The sequence below is a fragment of the Eleginops maclovinus genome, chromosome 12 (genome assembly GCF_036324505.1).
Source record: "Eleginops maclovinus isolate JMC-PN-2008 ecotype Puerto Natales chromosome 12, JC_Emac_rtc_rv5, whole genome shotgun sequence".
Classification (NCBI taxonomy): Eukaryota; Metazoa; Chordata; class Actinopteri; order Perciformes; family Eleginopidae; genus Eleginops; species Eleginops maclovinus.
The window spans coordinates 242,994-266,206 of NC_086360.1; the positions used below are offsets into that span (position 1 = coordinate 242,994).

The 23,213-nt window shown below is 42.8% G+C and overlaps 1 protein-coding gene and 1 long non-coding RNA gene across 2 annotated transcripts; both read left to right on the forward strand.

Moving 5' to 3' along the window:
• The first annotated feature begins 13,978 nt into the window (after positions 1–13,978).
• On the forward strand, positions 13,979–14,950 carry LOC134873953 (uncharacterized). The gene is made up of 2 exons (XR_010167006.1): positions 13,979–14,032; positions 14,127–14,950. It is a non-coding gene; the product is annotated as an uncharacterized LOC134873953 (long non-coding RNA).
• Positions 14,951–18,012: 3,062 nt separating this feature from the next.
• On the forward strand, positions 18,013–20,589 carry LOC134873027 (general transcription factor II-I repeat domain-containing protein 2A-like). Its single transcript, XM_063896413.1, has 2 exons — positions 18,013–19,233; positions 19,502–20,589. Exons 1-2 carry the CDS (start codon positions 18,361–18,363, stop codon positions 20,474–20,476), a joined length of 1,848 nt encoding a protein of 615 aa, XP_063752483.1. The 5' UTR covers positions 18,013–18,360; the 3' UTR covers positions 20,477–20,589.
• The last annotated feature ends 2,624 nt before the right edge of the window (positions 20,590–23,213 follow it).

The following is a 23,213-nucleotide window of genomic DNA, read 5'->3' on the forward strand; positions in this document are numbered from 1 at the left end:
GTATGGGCAAAGATAGTTCATATACCGTCTCTGGTATGAGTTTACGCAATCATAGTAAGCAGCTAGACTAACCTTTGCCTACAAAACGAACACTATCACCTCATATAAGTTAATTCACTCACCTGATGCAGCCATGGCATGCCGATCGAATCCCGACGCCCTCCTCATGCCATCCTGTAACTGGAGTGACTCATAGCTCACTTCCGCCGTTCCTGGCAGATTTCTGACTTTTTTTCTCGAAAATTTCGTCTTTTTTTCTCAGAAATTTCGACTTTTTTTCTCGAAAATTTCGACTTTTTTTCTCAGAAATTTCGACTTTTTTTCTCGAAAATTTCGACTTTTTTCTCGAAAATTTCGACTTTTTTCTCAGAAATTTAAAAAATATTTTCTCTTCATGTGGCCCTAATACTCTTCCGTACATATCAACATACAAACGTACAAGGGGTACACACGTATAAAAATACATCAACATTATAAAGAAAGGCTGCGATTATACTCTGTTCACGTGATATGCGGGAGTAAAACGAGATTGTCTAACCCATAGACTGTATATATAGATGGACAGAGTGGCTCCATTCAGCTGTGTTCTATAGAATTGAAGCAACCGAGGCGACGCCATCTTTGAAAATTTGGAGCCAGTTCGAAGTACGCTTGCGCAGTAGAATCTGAAGCATGCGCAGTGAAGAGGAGGTCGCGATCAGACCCGCCCACTCATCGAGTGAAACACGCCCCTTATCGAGTGAAACACGCCCCCTTCTCCGTCCGTTCCCCACCACACACACAGGCCGAGTCCGACTCTCTGGGGCTAAACTGGCTGAAACTATACAACATCGTCTTCAACATACAAATCTATCTGTTTTTCGTTGGTATATGACCATAATCCTTTCAAGGATGTCCGAAAATCTATAGATTACTGTCAAATTAAGTTAACTTTCTAACGTTAGCGGCTAAGCTATCGCTACCGTCATTTTAATGAGTTCGCTAGTTAATATTAAGTTAATATTCACTTACCGAAAAAACTGCACAGAGCTCCCCTGAGATGGCCTGTTAGTACAATCAACAGCACAACACGACATGACTGTCAATATATAAATGTAAAGTAATAACAGCAAATAAAACAAATATGAGTTGCCTGACAAAAGAACACCACTACAGCCGAGCCTACAGCTACTCTGAATGAAATGAAATGTTGAAGGAGGTTGCAAGCGGCTGCACTGTCAATCAAAGTGTAACCACGCCCCTTTTATATTTATTAAAATAACATTAAAGAAAATAATTTCTCGGGAAAAAGAAAAATGGTGTGATGTGAAGCACCTTGAAAGCTATTTTTTCGAATAAAAAGTTGTGGATGCAAAATTTGTTTTAGGTGAGAAAAGTGACATAGAAAGTTGGTTACTTGCCCATTGAAAATACATGGGAATGGGCGGAGCTACGCATTGTACTGCAGCCAGCCACCAGGGGGCTCTGGACTAGCGCTTGCTTCACTTTTAACGGACGAACCTCTGTCCATCAATATATACAGTCTATGGCAGGGGTGGGCAAACTTTTTGACTCGCGGGCCACAATGGGTTCTAAAATTTGACAGAGGGGCCGGGCCAGGAGCATTTGGATGGAGTGTTTGGGTCGGATATACTAAAGCATTACATGTAGTGTGTGCAAACCTTATAGCACAGTAAGAACACTATAACCCAATTTATTAACTATCTTTCAAATGAGCAAAATAGCCCTTATCAGTTAATAAGTTTGTCTCAAGCAATATGCAAGATATGGCGTTTACACACTATTTTGCACGATACTGGGAGGAGGAAATGTAAATAGATTAAAATAGCATACACACTGTGATTTATCAAGATTGCGTCTGTTTTTAATAAGTTTCAATCGAAGGTGCAAAGTTAAAGAAATCAACATTCATTGATAAAATTGAATCACTTTTTCAACATTCAAAACATATTATTACACAACGAAATATTCAAGCTCAATAATATCTACTTGTGTTAAACCCCGCAAAATCATGGATGGATTGTCTTGGACCACGGACGCCCTCACCTTCATACGCAAATAGTACACGTATATCGTTCACAAGCACACGGACACAGGCTGTATTAAATATCCTACCTGCAGCTGAAAATTCAAATTAAGAGCGATGTGTGGCGTGTTAATTCAGCTACTGTACCGCTGCTGTGCGTAAACACAGCAGAAAAACTCACCAATTTCAGTGGGAACAGTGTTGTTGGTCTCCCTTTTTTGCCAGTGCATCAAAGTCTGGAGTTAGTTTTGTTGTGGCAATCCTCAGGACAGATCTGAGGTGTTGGTCAGTTAACTTGGATCTGTGATGGGCTTTGTTGATGTTCATGACGCTAAACGTCTGCTCACACACGTAGGTCGAGCCAAACAACACCAGCATCTTCTGTGCAGTACTCCGGAGGCCTGGAAACGTGGTCTTGTTAAGTGAAGCGTAAAAGTCATTCAGTTTAAGAGACTTGAACTTCTCCTTTAAGATGGAGTCAGACTGAAGATCGATCAGTTCCAATTGCAGCTCCTGCGGTGCTGCTTCGGGGTCTTGTGACAGGGGACAGGACACCAGTTGAAGTGACTTGTCAATTTTTTCAAAATCACAGAACCGACGGCAAAATTCTCTGTGCAGGTCGTCCAGTGATTTGCAGTATTTCTTTGCATTTCGGGCTGCCTCTTTCTGCACGGCGAGTGTGGGAAAATGTGTGAAAGATTTGTTTGACATTTGCCTGGAGAATAAAACCAGCTTGGATTTGAAGGCTCTCACATTTGTGTGCATGTCGTGCACAAACTGATCTTTCCCCTGTAGCTTCACGTTCAGTTCATTCATGTGTGAAAATATGTCCACAGCAAACGCAAAGTCACAAAGCCAGTTTGTGTCGCTCAGCTCGGGGAATTCGTCGAATTTCCCCATTAACTCCAAAAATGAGCGAATCTCCTCTTTGAGCTCCCAGACTCGTTGAAGCACTTTCCCCAGTGTCCGAACTACGGGGGGACTCGGGGGATCCGACAGCAGCCCGACGTTTTTTCCAGTTAAATTTGGCGATTCATCCGTGGTGACATTGGCAAGTTTACTCCAAGGTAGCTTCATTCTCTCGATGACAGCAGACACCTGTTCATATAAGTCCTCTCCTCGCGTTTTCCCTTTCAGTGATTCCATGCTCAAAAGCTCCTCTGTTATCTCAAAACTGTCGTTAATCCCTCGGATAAAAATTAGCAGCTGAGCAGTGTCTTTTATGTCGTTACTTTCATCCATCGCTAGTGAATATAACTTAAAAGACTCCGCCTTTTTGTTTAACTCACTGACTATATCTTCGTCAATCAGTTCCACGTGGCGAGTCACTGTCCTGCGTGATAAACTGATTTTTTCAAACTTGGCTTTGCTCTCTGGACACAAGAGACCTGCTGTCTCTACCATGCATTCTTTCAAAAACTCGCCTTCGGAGAAAGGCTTGCTAGCCTTTGCTAATTTGAATGCCAGCAAATAACTTGCCTTGGCACTTGACTCTTGAATCGCAGTTTGTCGGTGAAAAAAGTTCTGTTGACTCTGTAAATTAGCTGCCAACCTCTGAGCAGTAGCCACCCGTTCTTGTGTTGATTGCTTGCTAGCATAGTTTGCATGCTTCGTGGCAAAGTGACGGCTGATATTGTACTCTTTGAAAACCGCAACAGTTTCTTGGCATATCAGACATACAGCCATTGATCGAACTTCAGTGAAAAAGTATTTTGTTGTCCACTTCTTATTAAACACTCGGCATTCGCTGTCCACTTTCCGTTTCTTTGGTCCGCTCATTTTCACAGAAGGGCTCAATTGAAAATAAAGAGTGCCGTATTTACCGCACTATAAAGCGGTTTAAAATCCGGTGCGCCTTATGGTGCGGGAATACGGTAATATTCGCCACTCCAATAACGGTTAATGTGGTTAGAGTGCGCCATCTATTGAGGAAACGTGGGCATTGCAGGGAAAGTGGAAAATGAAGGAGTTTTTACTATAATCTGGACAAGTTCGGCGGGCCGGATTAAAAAGCCTAACGGGCCGTATGTGGCCCGGGGGCCGTGGTTTGCCCATGTCTGGTCTATGGTCTAACCACAGATGCTGCACTCTGGTCACGTGACACAGGGAGCAAAGTTTTGAAACAGTCTACCGGAGAGAACTCGCAAGCAAAGCTAGCTGTAACCTACGCAATGGCCTCAGGCTCAACAGAACCAGACCCTGCGGGGCTAGTTTCAAAGAGGAAATACACATCAGTCGTGTGGGACTATTTCGGGTTTATGAAACGAATTTTAATTGTTGGAATTTCACAGTTTTGGGTGCTGATTCTAAAGGTTCTAAGCCTTGCGATTAAAATGAGATATTGTCTGGATAATAATTTATCCGGGAAGTCATGTTAAAACGGGCTCAAAAGGAGCCACATTTTGTCTTTTTGTGCGAATTCATTTTTTTATGCGTGACGTCATAGGGTTGACACAGAAGTTCTAGTAGTCTAACTGTAATGGCGGCGTCTATGGCTAAGACATCAAAGCACGGTGGAAAATATTGTGTTGCTGGAGGGCCAAATGGTGTTAGTTGCAAAAATAGCAGCTTCACTGAAGGCATCTCTCTGCACATGTTTCCGAAACAAAAAAATACTGGAACTGAGGCTGACAAGGAGAAGGCAAAGACAAGAGCACGGTGGATACAGTTTGTACGGAGGCATCGTCGTGATTTTGAAGTGTCCTCAACATCTGTGTTGTGCTCCGTACATTTCCATCACAACTGTTTCACAAAAAATGTGGAGATCGCGGGATTGGTTGGGAATAGGAGACGTCTTTTAGTTGAAGCTGTTCCAACTATAGACATCGCTGGACCTGGTGTGCCGACTGAGACTGTCCCTGCTAGTACTGCTCGGGCGCGAAGACAGGTGAGTCTCACCACATTACCAGAGATGACAGTAGCCTATGCTATTTAGATTCTATTCCTCTTCTAAACTCTCTGACATTACCTTGTAGTCTAGCACCCTAGTACTAGCTGTACAGTGTTGTCAGATGGAAAATGTCAAACAATCGTAGCAAAACCTCAAAATTGTCATGAACCAAACACAAAATTTGAGTTTATCTTTGTTTAGCTTGGAAAGGTAGTGTGTACATCTCATAGCCATATTTGCACGGCATAGCCCCACTGATCCCGAAATCAAGTAGCATACCGGATCCATATCACTCTGCTAAATGGCCTATGATCTATTCGTCCTGATACTATAGACCCTATAAAACGTACAAAATGCATGGGCCGAAGTTTTCATAGGAAAAGTCCTAAATCCGATGGTGAAATTACTGCATATATACTAGGGCTGTTGGAACGAATTTCGGTATTCGAATGTAATTCGAATTTGTAAAAAATGAATACTAATCGAATGTAAAAATTAGAATTCGAATGGGTTTTTTAAATAAAAAATAAAAAAATTTTTTTTTAATTGTTGACTATCTTTAGCGAAGGTGTGATAGGCCTAACAAATCGGTTGTCACTCTTAATGCACAATCTAAAAATGGCGGCCAGCGGTGCGGAGACGGAGATCACCACTCCTGCCAATTTTAGAAGTAATGTGTGTGCACTTAAACAGCGCACTTACTGTTATTCTGTTTCATACGAGAAGAGAACTGTTGACAATGTTCATTAAAGTTGACAACTTTATTCATTTTGTGTCTAAGCTTTATCCTTATTTACTTAGCAAGACAGCTATCACCTGGTAATTACATGTTTATTAGTAATACTGAAATGCCCTCTAGTGGACATAATGTAAAACAAGTCAACTACGATGTCATAGTGGCAGTGGCAATTCATAAGCCCGTTTTTACAGTGTGTGTAGAAGTGATGCGCGGGCTGGCCCAAAACCCGTGGGTCCCGCGGGCTAGCCCGTGGGTCGGGCGGGCCGGGTTGTTTTTTCCGTGGAAAATGCGGGTAGCGGGCGGGTCGGGTAAGAAAATAGCCCTACATCATAGTGGGAAGGTGGCCTAATATTATAGGCTCGCAAATGAGATATGTAGCCTACCATGTTACGGTATTGTGTGAGTTTCTTTTCTTTTCGTCTTCAAATTGCGGAGAAAATGCGAGTGTTCCATAGCCAATCATTTGACAGTTTTGTTTATGCTACATTATGGTTGATGTTCTCTGGCTTTATAATGCGACCGCCTGTTGTGTGTGCGTGCGTGCACTGCTGTGTGTTAAGAATAAAACTATGTTGTTTGGAACATTTTGCCGTTCCATGATTGAGATTCCGTGAATGCCTAAAGTAATGCATCATATAAAAGTTTGGGACAATCAAACAGCAGTACAAGGTGAGCAAAACCCCTCGTTAATAGGCCTACCGTTTGGCAAATCACGACGTAAACTCATTGGTATCTTTTTTTTTTTTTGTTCTCCCATTTTCGCGGGTTGGGTCGGGTTGGGTTAAAAAATCAGAGCGTAATTTTGCGGGTCGGGCGGTGCGGATTGGCTGTCACGATGGGTTGGGTTGGTGCGGGGGTTAAAAATCCTTAACCCGCGCATCACTAGTGTGTAGATAGATAAATAGTACATATTAATAAGTCAAAATTGACCATTAAATATTCGAATATAATTCGAATTTAAAAAAATAATAATGAATGAAATTCGAATGGGATAATAGAGGAAATTGACAGCCCTAATATATACAGTGTTTTAGTGATATCGCTTTGATTACTCAATCTTTTGTTATGCAGATATTATTTGAACATTACATGTGGGCTAACTCAAGCTGTGTCTACACAGGCTGTCCGCGAGGTCTTAGTCTCTAGGAACCCACCAAGCCTTGAGGATGACAGCGTACACGCGTCAGAACAGTATGATGGAGAAAGTGGCCAAGTGGATGACATTGACCTCAATCCATCAGTTAGGAACTGTGATGGCTGTGATTCTTTGAAGAGGAAAATTTGCGGCCTACAGAAAACCATCTGTCGACTGAGGAAGAGAACCAGTGGCCAAGTTAAACAGGCAGATACAGATACAGTGAGTTGTGAAGCGCTGTTGCTCCCTCATATTCGATTGTCTTATGATGCTAGATTAAATGCATGTCAATTAACTTCAAATTCATTTCTCTCAGGTTGACTTTGAGGATGACCTCGCGGATGCTGACTCTCCCTTGAATGCACCATCAAGTCCTTGTGAAGACGATGATGAGGAAGAGGAGCTTTTGGAGTCTGACTATGAAGAGGAGTCAGATTACACACATGAGGAGTCATCAGCAGCAGAGTCTCTGTGGTCAGATGAGGATGGCACGGAAGACGGAGGCTCACATACTAACACAGTGACGTAAGTTACAGTTGAAAACTTTTATACTAGATATTTATCCAGCATTAGTATTCTAGGACCCAAATAGGGGAGGTGTAAGTATTGCAGGTGAAAGTAAAAACATTACAATAACATGTAAAAGTTGATTGATTTCCACAATTTCATCAGAAATGTTACACTTTCATACATTATATATTCATGATCCCCACATTGTAAACTATTCCAATAATTAATTTGTATATTCTTGCATATAATTAGAATATTGTGACGAAATTGCTATTTTTTATGTTTTGGTTTTTGTGATTTCTGAAGGGAACATGTCACAGCTTCCTTGTCAATTTCTGACTGGCTGGCGGACAGTAGATCATTTTTCTAAGTCTTGTTGTAAAGGATACGCTATAATGTTTGTTTATTGTCATACTTTACAGTGTTGAAGCTGGAACACACTGCTTCGAAGAGCCCAAGTTTATTGTCTTCTTCAGCATGCTGATCAGTCTTTTCACAATGTTTTGCTTCCGTTGCAAGCTGGAGAAACCGACTGTGACTGTGAAAAAGAATGGAACGATGGCTATCGTGACTCAGAGCTGTAAAGCATGCGGCAAGGACAGCTTCACCTGGAGATCACAACCTTTTATATTCGGGAAGTACCCTGCAGGAAACATCCTTCTCAGCTTTGGAATACTCATGTCTGGAGTCAGCATTTCAAAGGCAATGCTTCTGTTCAAGCATATAGGGCTCTCCGTGTTTGCTGCCAGAACTTTTTTTTTCCACCAGACAACATTCCTCATACCAGCAATACTCCGTCACTGGGAGTCGTACAGGCAGGCGTTGATGAACTCAGAGGAAAGGATGACGTAGTCTGGAGTGGTGACGGTCGCTACGACTCTATGGGACATTGCGCAAAATATGGAACGTACACCATGTTCTGCAACACAACTACCAAGCTAGTCCACTTTGAGTTGCTGCAGTCAAACCAGTCCGGTAGCAGTAATGCCATGGAACTCGATGGTGCCAAACGCAGCTTTGCTTTCCTTTCTGCAGCAGGGTTAAACATCTCCACCTTTATCACGGACAGGCACAGAGGGATTGCCAAGTGGATGAAGGAAGAACAGAGAAACACGTCACACTTCTTTGATCTGTGGCATGTGTGCAAGAGCCTGGTCAAGGACCTGCGGAAAGCAAGTAAGGAGAGAGGCTGTGAAGTTATCAAAGACTGGACGAAGAGCATAAGGAAGCACTTGTATTGGTGTGCACTGTCCACCTCACAAGGGTTTGGACAACTGATCGTTGCGAAGTGGAAGTCCATTGTGAGGCACATTGCAGGAAAGCACGATGGCCACCCTGACAAGACATTTCCCACCTGTGCGCATGGACCATTAGAACAGGAGAGGAAGTGGATTTACAGTGGTAAAATCATGTTCACATTTCTGTTAGCCAGCTAAGTCTTGTAATAACTTCTTATTTGCACCTTCACTCCCTGAGTGGCACTTTGCAATAGGATAGGGTTGATTCAACTTTCATTGTAAATAAATGATCAGAAAATTGACAGTGTTGTTTTGTATTAGGTCACACAATGCAGCTGCTAAACAATCTTATCACCATGAACTTGTTACACAGGAAGCCTGGCCCATGACAAGTTGTCTGCTGTCCTGCTGAGGAAGGATAGACTTGAGGACATCAGAAGGCTATCTTCAGAGGCTCAGACCAGCTGCCTTGAGGGCTTCCACTCTACCCTTAACCACTGGCACCCAAAAATGACACACTTTTCATGGATGGGGAGCTATTGCAGGTGACGTTTTCCTTCCCTTGATTTGTCAAAGAAAACGTGTAGTTTTCATGGTGAGGTCTTGTAAGGCCGTGTAAGTTTACACAGGTTTCGAAACTGCATTCTGTCTTTTACCTTAGGCACATCTTAGCAGTCCTCCATTTTAACGAGAACTTGAGGCGACAACCCCAACGGACCAAAGATGGTAGGATGTACTTCAGGGTCACCTACCCAAAGTTTAAGCTAGGTGAAGAAGTGGTCAAACGTTCTATTCTGGGTAGGGGGCCTATCTTGTTATATGATTTAAAATATCACATGCACATTCTGTACTTTCTGCAGACTATGTCAGTGACATCAAGCATGTGATGCTAGACACTCCAAAGGAAGACCTACGTCAGACACGGCAGAAGTACGCAGCCCTGGTTCCGGCACCTCTCTGCAGCCAGTTCACAGAGAAGCGGGCAAGGGAAACGGCCATCCAGCACTTTGAAGCTAGGAATCGAGCACGTACAGAGCTTTATCCACCAGGTACATTACTAGCCTACATATCACATTTTGTAAAGCAAATTCGTGCAGCTAACAATGATGCAAACATTTGATTTTTTTCCCACACTGTCCTTGTCCCAGGTACATTTCTGGTGGCTTCTGATAACTTTCCTGTATTTTTATACAGAGCAAGAGCAGGACAACATTAGGGCAGAAGCAAGTGGTACCTTAGTGGCAAGCCACACGAAGAAACCACGAGCCTGCAAGAAGTGTAAGGAGCCGATGAAAGGTCATCCCAGAGGGGCTTGTCCCAGTTAGGCAGGTAAATATAAGGTAAGAAAACTATTACCCTGCAGTGCTGTTACATTCCAGAACTGAAACCTCTTCATAATACCTTCCTTACCTTGGTTATGTCTCTGAGTACTGAATACCTTGTTCTTCTGGACACTCGATGTAGGTTTCAGTTCTGGAATATGACAGCACTGCAGGGTAATAATTTTCTGGTATTTCACCTTTTTCATTCTTCCAATCTTTTGCAGTTACATTTCTTCTGTTCATACAGGTGGTTGTTGGAAAATATAAATATAAAGTTATCAGGTTGTCTGAAGTTAGCTAATAATGTAATTATAATATAATAACAAGCTATCTTGGACACCACCTTGAAAATGACACCTTTCCTGAAGTCAGCTTTTACTAGATTTTTAATATGTTAATAAGGACACCTAGATGTATCAATCAGTTGAAAAACCTTTTGTATCATTTTTTTGGGGTTGGGTGGGTTTTGTCTGTAGATTTATTCGACTAAGTACTTAGATACTGTCTGTACCTTTGATAATGAATTGACCTGTGACAAAATAAATGTTGTTTTGTTGATCCAGCTTTGCTGCCATTGTGTTATTCCTTTTCTCTTTTTGGTGTTAAATTTGAGTGATTTTCTTCATTACAGAAGCCTGTACATATGTGTTCATACCCTGCCTCAAAGTTTGTGGCCTACTTTTCTATATTCCTAAGCGTATTCTCAATTTTACTTTTTTAACTTAACCTTTTACTTTTCTTTATTTTTAATCATTCATTTGTAATCTTCTTGTTAGCTATAATAAATTGTATCCTGATTAACCCTTTTAATTACAATGTCAAGACGTATTTTCATTTGGAGTCAGTTAATCCAATATTGGTCATGTTCCCAAAAATGGCACTAGAAGTATTTCAAGTTATAGCATTTTATTATCATCTTTCCAGAGATGACCTGTAGCCCCTGGCTTGACCGGCACTGTAATCCGTTCTCAGTCTGTGGTAGACACATGCGGAGAGGGGTCGTGTATGTTCCCAGCCGAGGTAGCCACACATCCATCGGACAACCCACCTGTAGGCCACTGCTCTCAGATACCTGTAACAGTTTGAAACGTTTTGTGAATACATGCAAATACCATTTTAAATATTTTGTAAATCAATGCACTTTGTTTTTTCAAAGTAAAGTAGAGTAGACAGTTTTTCTGATTGCTGAATAAAGAATGATGCCTATGTCATCTGAAAGTGTAATTACAAATATCTTACACATTGATATGTTGTCCAGCTTGTCGGCGGTAAGGGCGACCCTGCCTGTCTCGCAGCACTGGACCAACTTGCTCCAGCACCACCCTCTTTGTCAGGTCTTTGAAGTCCTGGTGCTGTGTAATACAGGATGTATGTTCAAGCTTGCCCATGGCTGGCCCGACTTCCCTGCAACACCTGTACTCCCTGGCATCTTCCAGCAGATCGGTTCTGCACTGGTTACACTTGCACCTAGTAACACAACAAAACCGAATGAATAAAAAGGTCTTTGAGAGACTACAAGACCAGCCTTCATCTTAAAACGAAATGAAAACCAACACCATTTCTCACCATTCGTTTAGGGGGATTTCTCCTTTTAACCGTGCATCCAGCGCCACGACTGAAATGCCATCCTCGTCGACCTCTTGTTGTCGACGCTCGTTTTCGCCCGGTAGGGCTAACGGCTCATCCTGGTAGGCACCAACATAGTCCGACTCCACAGACTCACCATCTGTATCTGTAGGCCTACTAGAACTATCTGTCTCGCTCCTTTCACTTATTTCGGAAATTTCCAGATCTGACATTACTGGACTTGTTTTTTTAATATACATATAATAGTGTTCGCTTACTGTTCGCTTCTGAGAAAATACTCTTGAGCCTGCGTCAAAGCAAAGCATCTTCCTTGTCAACCGTTGCCATAAACAAAATGAACTAAGGTAGATGTAGCTGGTTGATCGATACATTTCGGCATAATAATGGGGATAACGCCATTGTTTATTAAGCTTACATTAAAACCATGTTATTATCACACAAGTTTTTTTTAAGTGGCTGGATTTCAAAGTGCCACTTCGTTAGGTTTCAACGTGTCAAAGACAGCGCAGCAGAATGCCATACCTGCGAAACCGGCATGTTCAAATCTTTTCCAGTATACCACAGCAAACATACACTATTGTGTCATTTGATTGATAACATCTTAATAACAATAAGCGTGTAGTAGAAGCGATGGCTGTTTTGTGCCTGCCGATCCTGTGCCGAAAATGGTAACTTTCTTTCATTTCCATTAGCCTACCCATAGCCTACGGGAGGTGCAGAGAGCCTCTACAATATAGATATTAAATCGATTTGTGTGGCTTAAATTCAACGAAAGTTTTTCCACATAATGTTAGAGGTGTGTTCTTTCGACCTGCTGATGTTTGTATCAGAATTGTGGTTCCTTGATGAGATATAGGTCCATCAAATGTATGTTGTTTTCGCAGCCAGCCATACCAGCAAATAAGGGAGTCAACCCTATGACGTCACGGTCACATGGCCAATTTCGCACCCAAGGCCACATAATTCACACTTTTAAATGGCCGTTTGCCAAGTTATGCCCGGAAAATTTAGTTCAAGTTGGATTGATGGTTTAAGAAAAAGTCAAAATTTCATTTGAATGATAGATGAAAATTCATTTCAGTTGCACTTTAGGAAAGAAGATGTTGCACAGAGTCAGGTACTGTGTAAAACCTGCCTGGTCAGAGTTGGTACATCACGGGGCAACACTACCAATTTGTACCAGCACCTAAAAACGCAGCACAAAACAGTGTATGATAGATGTATGGCTACAAAATCAAGCAGTGTGCAGAATAATCCTAGTAAAGTTAATCGGCAAGGATCACTGACCGAACTGTTTGAAGGTGTTACGCCATATGAACGCAGTTCAAAGCGGCACACGGAAATTACCAAAGCAGTAACCCAATGCATCGCGAAAGACATGATGGCCGTCAATACGGTGACCAAGCTTGGGTTCAATAATTTGGTAACTACGCTGGATAAGAGGTACAAAATGCCCTCCCGCACGTATTTTAGTCAGACTGCCCTTCCGGAGCTACATATGCAGTGTAGGCAGAAAGTAGCAGCGGACTTGAAGGCTGTGGAGTTTTTTGCGGCTACAACAGACATGTGGTCAAGCCGTACAGCGGAGCCTTATCAAAGCCTTACGGTCCATTATATCTCTGAAGACCTCCACCTCGAAGCTCGCAGCCTTCAAACGGCCTACTTCCCCGAAGACCACACAGGCGAAAACATTGCTGCTGGCCTGAGAGAGGGGCTTGCGTGCTGGGATCTCACTGAAGACAACCTTGTCTGCATAACGACGGACAACGCGTCAAATATGGTGAAAGCAGCACAGCTGAACGAATGGACCAGACTCCAGTGTTTCGGACACAGATTACATCTTGCTATTGGTAAGTTTCTGCTGAGAGAGAGAGAGAGTGTGTGTGTGTGTGTGTGTGTGTGCGTGTGCGTGTGTGTGCATGCACGCGCCTGTGTATCACTCTCTCCCACAAACACACACCACACTATTATTTCCCTTGTTCTTTAATGCTGTTAATTCTAGTTATGTTATGTCAACCCAACGCTGATGTACCCACCTCTCCTTATGTATTTTCTTTTTTGTTTTTGTCTTATGGTCTGATGTTCTTGTATGTCATGATGTATGTAACAATAGCTTTGGCAACACTGTTCCCATAGTCATGCTAATAAAGCAAATTTGAGAGAGAGAGAGAAATGGTGAAACCTTGTATCACACAACTGCAATTGTTTGAGTTACACTAATTTTACTTTTTTACTTAATTTTTTTTTCCTCCAGAAAATGCAATCAAAGATGATAGAGTATCCAGAGCAATAGGGCAGTGCAGGAAGTTGGTGGGGCACTTCTCCCACAGTTGGAAGAAAAAGGCAGCGCTCACTGAGGCACAGAAGGAGCTTAAGCTTCCTGAGCACTCTCTCATTACTGAGTGCCCTACAAGATGGGGGTCCAAAGAGAAAATGATTGCCAGAGTGCTGGAACAGATGACAGCCATATCAAAGGTATTGTCAGGTGACCGACATACACGCCCCCTCATCCCAACAACCTTCCTGCCATGAAGGCCCGACTGAAGACAGAAATGGTGGAATCAGCAAGACGTACACATAATCAGGTTAATCCTTGAAAATAATTTTTCCACAAACACATACTATAATAGGTATATATAAGCTAACTGCAAAACTAATGTCTCTTTTCCCATCTGGCAGGAGAAGAGGTCTCGCACTGAAACCGCTCAAAATTCTCCAAGTGCACAGGCCTCTGGGGGAAAGGCAAAGAAGTCTCTTGGTAGTCTTTTTAAAACCAGTGTGGCCTCTTCAGCTTTGCCTCTGCCACTTGAAGATGTCGTGGAGGCAGAGTTGAATAGTTACCTGTTGAGCCCTGTCATTGACGGAGAGGATGATCCCTTAGCCTGGTGGAAGGTGCACAACATTCACTTTCCACGACTGTGCAAGATGGCCCGCAAATATCTATGTGTGCCAGCCACAAGTGCCCCCTCAGAGCGTTTGTTCAGCACTGGAGGGAATATAGTGACTTGCACTCGCTCATCCTTAAAGTCAGCAAAAGTTGATATGCTGGTCTTCCTAGCAAAAAACCTTGAGCTATGATGATTATGGCTGGCAGAGCCATACTCATTGTGCACTTTAGTTTGTGCTGTGTTACTGTTACTGCAGATAATCAAGATGTTCAGCCAGTTTTAATTTAAAGGTGTGTTTGTGTGTGTATACAATTGCTATATTATGTTTGCACTTTATGTGTAATGTTACTGACTAGTTTTATTTATTTAATATTATTTTTTAATTTAATGACTTTCTAGCAGTTCACAGATGTCGAAAGTCGAGTGTGGTAAAGCCACAGATTGTTTTTTTATATATATATATATATTTCTGCACATTGTACTGACTTTCATTTTAATGTTTACACCAGGGTTCCTTGTCAGCACTTTATGCTCAGATGTTACTATACTATGCTCAGAGATGTTACTACTCAAAATATACTATTGTGTATGTTCAAATATACTGTTTTGATTGAATTAGTTGTCAGTCATCATTCATGCAAACTCATGTCATCATAACAGAGGTATGTCTTCCAGGAAAGAACAGTTTAAAATTAATGTAATATAGTATTGGCCATACTATATGATGTTTTGCTTGTCAATAATACAGAAGACAAAGTCCTTAAAAAATAATCGCATATCGCATCGCAATCGCAATATTGGCGCGAAAAATCGCAATTAGATTATTTTCCATAATCGTTCAGCCCTAATGTAGATACGCCGTCTTTACGTCCATTTGGTGTAGTACCAAGTTTTCTTGGGCTGCCTTTTGCATGACTACACGCACACTGGTCATATTGGCCGTGGGGGAGAATGTCTCACCATAATCTATCCCCGCTCTCTGGCTATATCCCTTCGCCACAAATCTGGCCTTGTACTGCTCATGTCCATCACTATCCTCCTTAATAGAGTATACCCACCTACCTCCCACTGTCTTTCTGCCCTCTGGCAATTTGGTCAGGGTAAAGGTCTGGTTTTCCTCGAGTGACTGCATCTCGTCGTCCATTGCCCACTTCCATTTACCTGCCTGTGGTGATGCCATAGCCTGTTTAAAGGTCAGTGGCACACCACACACTGCTCGATAGCAATAGTCAATATTGGTGAGCGTACTATCATCATCACCACTATCTTCCTGAGTAGCGTAATCACAAAGATAACTCGGGGGCTTACGCTCTCTAGTGGGGTATCTCCCACTGCTTGGGGCCTGTGGCGTCACCCTGTGGTGCTCCTCACCATCATCTCCTGGGGATTGTGGACTGTCAGTCTGTACGTCTGTGCTCGTAGCACTGGGCTGTGATGTGTCTGTCTTCTCACTATTTTCAATGGGGTCAAATCCTAAGTCCTGAGTCTGAGTCTCACTGTCACATGTGGTCTTTGTGATATATTTGACCAATCTGTGCTTCTGCACTTTTCCCTTGGTGGGGTGGTAAACTAGAAAAGCGGGGCTGCCTTTGTCGTGCCCTACGAAGAGCCCCTTCTTACACCTCGGATCTAGTTTACCCTTGTCTTGTTGGTACGCGTAACACTCTGACCCGAATTTGTGCATCTTAGCTAGATCACATTTCTTCCCTGTCAATGCTGTGTACGGTGTTGTACCAATGTGCTTGTTAAAGCATTGGTTTCTGGTGTAGGCTGCTTCCTGAACAGCATAATGCCATAGGGTCTTAGGTAATTTGCTGTCAATAAGCTTACACCTAGCCATCTCGAAGAGAGTGCGCCCCTCCCTCTCAGCTATCCCGTTCTGGTGTGGGGAGTAAGGACAGGACGTCTCATGTCTTATTCTGTTCTTACTTAGTAGTGACTTAAACTCTCTGCTAGTAAACTCGGTCCCGTTGTCTGACCGGATGCACTTCACACTGCCATAAGGCGCTACGTCAGCCAGAAACTTTTCAGTAGCCTGTATGGCATCACTCTTCGCTTTCAGAAAGTAAGTGAAAACTACTCCTGTGCACACATCTGTAAAAGATTGCATATACCTGTAACCATCAATTGAACCATTTGTCACTGGACCAGCTAGATCAGTGTTTACCAACTCAAGTGGTGTTTGCACCTTGTCAGTTGCATTTCTGTTTCTCGTCTGAGTAAACTTCCCCTCTATGCACACATGACATTCTTTGTCAGGCTTACGCTTTGCACCTTTAATGTGCATGCCTACGGTTACATCCTGCAGTTTCAGTATGTCATCATAGTTACAATGCCCCATAATTTCGTGCCAGGTTTGGATATCATGGCTAACATTTCACACATCATCTTCATCACACTCTGTTTGCAAGTAATACATTCTGTTACACACTTGAATGTTAAACCTTGCGCCGTTAGACGCCACAACAACATTGTTACCTTCCTCGAAGAGTACCTTGGCACCATGTGCAGTGGCACATTTCACGGAGAAGAGTTCTTGTGGGAATGAAGGGATGTACAGGGCGTTCTTAAGAGTCACTGTACATCTGCGTCCTTCGCTGTCGATGAGACACACCTGCGCGTTCCCTCTGCCTTCAGCCAACCCGAACGTCCGCCTCCCGTCGGCCAGCTCCATGCTGTGGCCCTCTGGTTTGAATGTGCTGTAGAAGGTCTTGAACCGGCTTCTGTCGTTCAGCATGTGGGATGTCGCGCCTGTGTCGACGACCAACCCTTTTCCCTCGATCTGCCGCTGCTGCGCTGGCTTGCAGGTGTCCTCGGTCTCTGCCCGTAATGTGACGTCGTCTCCCGCGGGTCCCCGCGCGCCGATCCGTCCTCCACCACTCCCTGCACGACCGCCGCCGCTGCCATCTTCAGCGCGAGCGCACCTAGAGCTTTGTGCACTCTCTTTCTTCCTGCAGGCTTTGTCGCTGTGGCTTGTGCTTTTGCAGGAACCGCACCAAACTTTCCTCGTGCATTCATCTTTTCGATGTCCCTTTTCTCCGCACCGCCAACACGCCATGTCTGTCGAAGATCCGCCGCTCCTTTTCTTCAGTGCTGCGCGGGCTTTCAGCACCCTTTCTCCCGCCATCTCGGCTACTGGCTCTGCATCCTCCGACGCCTCGAAGTTTCGCAGCTTAGCCTTGAACTCCTCCAGTTGCATCTCCGCTGAACCATGTGTTACCATCAGCGTAAACGGCTTGTAATTTTCTGGAAGTCCCCTCATAATCATTGCCATCATCAGTCCCTCACTCGGTGCCTCGCCAGCACCTCTGAGCGTTCAGAATAGTCTCTTTTAATCCAACACGGTGCATGCAACACAGCATCCGTTCTTCCCAGAGCTCATATTCTTCGGCCCTACCGTCGAACGTCGGCCACTTTGCCTTTTGGTTTGCCATTCTTCTCAGCTTTAGCTTAGCTCCCCGGTTCTACCGCACTAAACTAGCTACCACACTTTTAGCTAACTAGCTAACGTGTTCGTCGCCACACTTTCCGTTGTTGCAACTACTGTCGTCGTTACTGGGCCCATAACCTGTTAGCAGGAGTACTGCCAACACACAGCAGGAGTCCAATAGTGCAACACTAGAAAGGTAGACGAGACGAATTCTTCCTTAAGCCTTTAGGGCAGGGGTCACCAACGCGTCGCCCGCGGGCGCCATGGCGCCCTCGAGGACTACTTGAGTCGCCCGCGAAGGCCTGTTCTAAAATAGCCTAGTTCTCACGTGACACACAACTTTATTTTATTCGTTGTTAAACTTTCTATTATTTTTAAATATATTGCATTGCTTGTAAGAAGATAACAATATGCAGTATGCACGCATATAAACATATGCCTACTTATAAAACGTAATTTGTGTAAAATAAAATGCTTCAGATTACGTAGATTGGACCTAGCTGGTCTCCACGACAACCGTTGCGTGGAGACCGAGTCCAGTCAGTGCAGTGAAGCGAAGTCAAGATGAACGGATGATTACAATTTAATCGAAAACATGGCAGAAAAAAGAAAGAGAACGTATTATTTTCACGGTGAATGGGAGCAAGAGTTTTTTTTTACCACTGTAAAAGATGCCTGCGTGTGTCTCATTTGCCGGGCGACTGTGGCGATACCAAAGCGGCACAATGTTGAGAGGCATTTCAAGACCTGTCACGCAAGCTACCATGCTAACTACCCACCGGGCAGCGCACTACGAGTGGAAAAAGTAAGTGAGCTAAAGGCAGGATTGTGCAAGCAACAGTCTTTTTTCACAAGACCAGCTAAAAAATCTCAGAAAGCTACCGAAGCCTCGTTCAGAGCAACAGAACACCTGATAAAGAAGAAGAAGGCATTTACAGATGGAGACCTTTTCAAGGAAACGATGATGATAGTTCTGAACACTGTGCTTAAAGACGAGAAATATGGGAAGGAAGTGCTCTCTTCTGTAGCTGATGTTCAAATGGGGGCAAGCACAATGGTCAGGAGAGTGACAGCAATGTCCGACAACTTGACTGATCAGCTGGACCAGGATCTCAGGGAGTGCAGGTGGTTCAGCATCCAATGTGATGAGTCCATCGACAGCAGCAGCACGGCGCAGCTGATGATGTTTGTTCGGATGGTGTTTCAAGATTTCTCTACAAAAGAGGAACTTCTCACACTACTCCCCCTAAAAACCAGCACAAGGGGGGTTGATATCTACAACGCGGTGAAGGAGTTTTTCAACAACAGAAACATACCACTGGAAAAGCTGGTGTCGATTACCACCGATGGGGCTCCTGCGATGACCGGACGGCATGCAGGGTTCATCGCGCTCTGTAAAAGCGACCCAGCGTTCCCGAAATTCGTACAGTACCACTGCATCATTCACCAGCAGGCCTTATGTGCAAAGGTGCGTTTTCATTTTGTATTTTATTAATTTATGTTATCCTTGTTGTAGGCCTAATATCCTATTTGTAATTATGAGTAGGCCTATTGGGCATATTTTACGCATCTGCTTGTAGACCGGCCCCTACTGCGCTTTTTGGTCGTTAGAGTCAACTTCATAGTTGTGATACGGCGCTATATAAATACATTTTGTTTTGTATTGTATTGTATTGTATTGTATTGTTATTGTTTTTAAGTGCTTTGAGTAAGAGTGATTTTATTTTATTTTTAAGGTGATCGGCTTCGAGCACGTAATGACTCCTGTTGTGAGGATCATAAACAGCATCCGTTCCAAAGCTAAACAACACCGAAGTTTCAAGGTGATGTTGGCGGAGCTGTCGGCTGAATATGGGGACCTGCTTCTCCACACGGACATCCGATGGCTCAGCAGAGGACGGATTCTGCTCCGGTTTTTGTCGCTGTTGAGGGAGATCAAAGATTTTATGAAATCTAGAGACGAAGACACATCGCTGCTGGAGGACGTTGCGTGGCTACTAGACCTGGCATTTCTGACGGACATTACTGGAAAACTGAACAATCTGAACTGTGCGCTGCAAGGCAAAGGTAAGACTGTTGCCGACATGATCAGTGCTTTAAATGCGTTTAAAGCACAGATGAGCATTTTCTCTGCGCATTTACAGAGAAAAAAGGTGCTGCACTTCCCCTCTTTGCAGATGGTGCTGAACGACAATACCTCTGCGTCTGAGATTTTTGGCAACGCTGCCGAAAAATACACTCAAGTCATAAACAGGGTTGGGCAAGAGTTTGAGAATAGGTTTTGTGACATTGATAAACTTGAGCCATGTGTGTCGTTCGTTTCGAATCCATTTATAAACGTGGACACAACGTCCATTGCTGAGCAACTAAGTGCAATGTTCAGCTTGGATGCTGGGCAGGTGGAAATAGAAATAGTGACACTGCAGAATGACATTCGCCTCAAAGCCCACCAGGCTGCAGCAAACTTTTGGGGCCTTGTTGATACTGAAAAGTACAGTGGTCTGTGCACAGCAGCAATGAAGGTTGCCAGTCTGTTTGGGTCTACCTATCTTTGTGAATCAGCCTTTTCTGACATGAATTTCATAAAAAACGAACACAGAACACGGCTCACTGATGCACATCTGCAAGACTCACTCAGACTTGCAGTGTCAAATTACAGCCCAGATTACGAGGCCCTGGTTGCCAGCATGCAATGCCAGGCTTCCCATTAAAACTTATGAAAGATTGTGATGGATTAAATAGGCCTATAAATACTTTTGTTTAATGTTATGTTGTTCTGTTTGATGGTGATTACAGTGAAATAGAAATAAAGTGCTGATTTTGATATTTGTCTGTTTCCTTCCTTTTTAAGCCATTATTGATAATTAGGCCTATTGTGCAAATTTGTTAAAATGAGCAGTGTCCTCAAACAGGTGAATATAACTAATTAGTTTTACTATTAATAATAACATACAATTAAAGGTAAACCGCGCAAATTTGAAGCGTACCAAATTGGTAGCCCTTCACATTAATCGGTACCCAAGAAGTAGCCCTCAGTTCAAAAAAGGTTGGTGACCCCTGCTTTAGGGCATATTTATTATATAGCAAACCAAGGAACTGCTCTTCCAGCCTTCATCATATTGGGAGCGGGCCAAGAGAAAAACAACGCGCAGAACATTCATATATATAGGGGGTGTGACGTCACCAACCATATTCATCTCATATAAAATCAATAGCACCCCCTTATGGTGTGGAGCAGGTAAGTAGTACAGAATACATCTCAGTCAATCATACACACATATGTCAACAGTATAAATAAAAGAACAACTCATTAAAAAAGTAATGAGTATAAACCAAACAACAGTATTTGGAAAGAATTGAATTGGTGAATGGGTAATTTATATAATTGTTAGTGTGATGGACAACATGTAATGTTTAGCAGATATAATCTTCTCTTTTGTTCTGAGGTTGTCATATTCATATTCTATACAAACTGTAAAGTCCACTGAGATAAATGTCAAATTTGTGATATTGGGCTGTATAAATGAACTTTGATTGATTGATATTTTGAGAATAATGTTGTTCTTCATGTATGAGTAAAATAAAGTCTAAGTATAAGTGTAATAAAAATAGTGACATGAAGTTTGACCTTTTACCTTTTAACTGACATAACTTAGTAAAACATACTGGGTCCAGTTACTTTAGTGTTACTTTCTGGGTAAAAAAAAGTTTCTGTAGCTTATTTTTTTGCTCGATTGCATATTTCTTGTGTGTTTTTTAATATGATGATAATGGGTATCGTTAAGACTTATAGGGTCATTGTAAATCCTTAAAAGATTGTATAATGCAGGTTGGCACTCTTCTTTGTGTTGTTTTGCTTTGCCTAGTCCACCAGTTTTTGTGCTTAACCGTTTTAGATTTATTTCACTAAAAGCTAACTGTGACAGTACGAATATACCACTCTTTGTCAAGGCGAGAAAACACAGACAGAAAGTAAAACAAGACAGAAGAAAATACATTTCAAAATAAAACACAACAGAAATATAATAATCTCTTAAATTATCAGAATCACATAATGATTATACTGTAGTGCAGGTCTCATTCCTGCAGCGTTTTAGTGGCATGGATATAAAAAGGACCATGATGCCGAATGTTGGATCATGATGAAAAAGATCAGGGTTAATCGATAAAATCAAGAAAAAACAAATACTAATATTAAGTGTGCGTGTTTGCGCATGTATAAATGGAATGGAGGAACTTTCAGTGGAACTTTGATCACAACTGACAACCAGCATTTCAAATAGCAAGACAGAAAAGCAGCAGATAAAACGTCATTTCCAACAAGAAACAAGTATGGTATTGATTGATTTCAACTCTGCTGAGGATGAGCCTTCTATTCATTTCTTCCTGAGTTCCCTTGAGTAGCAAATCCATGTTGAACTGCAGGACAGCGATGCGAGGCACACCCAGAGTAAATCTGAGGGCAGAGTCCACTTGGAAATACAAGAGGACTTGCTGGCAAACTTCCTCGATGGTCTCCAAGAGAGGATGACAAAAGCAGCCCTGAGCAACAGAGCGTGCAGAGAGAGATATGTAGCTAAAGGCTCAGCTGACTAAAAGTGTCAGTGAGGTGTAGTTCCTCAACAACAAGCTGATAAAGATCTGCCCAATGTTGCGTAATGCACAGAAAGATCTCGTGGAGCAGACCTTCAAAAACACAGACCAGCAGAGCGCATTTGAGAGCATGAAGGCAGACAAAGAGGCCCTTCAAAGGGAGCTCGGTGTAATAAAACCAATGCTGGGTTTGTACAAAGTTGGAGAGCGATCTTGAAGGCGGACGATCGAATGAGTGCCTCAGATTCCAGCAATAGATCACCACCCTCCAGGATCTCGTGAAGCAGATATCCATGAACAGAGACCAGCAACTCACATTGGAGCACATGAAGGCAGAAAATGATGCCCTTCAAAGGGAGCTCCAGGCTACAGACAGAAGCACAAAATGTGTACAGTGGGGCAAAAAAGTATTTAGTCAGCCACCAATTGTGCAAGTTCTCCCATTTAAAAAGATGAGAGAGGCCTGTAATTTTCACCATAGGTACACTTCAACTATGAGAGACAGAATGAGAAAAAAAATCCAGAAAATCACATTGTAGGATTTGTAATGAATTAATTGTTCAATTCCTCGGTAAAATAAGTATTTGGTCACCTACAAACAAGCAAGATTTCTGGCTCTCACAGACCTGTAACTTCTTCTTTAAGAGGCTCCTCTGTCCTCCACTCGTTACCTGTATTAATGGCACCTTTTTGAACTCGTTATCAGTATAAAAGACACCTGTCCACAACCTCAAACAGTCATACTCCAAACTCCACTATGGCCAAGACCAAAGAGCTGTCAAAGGAGACCAGAGACAAAATTGTAGACCTGCACCAGGCTGGGAAAACTGAATCTGCAATAGGTAAGCAGCTTGG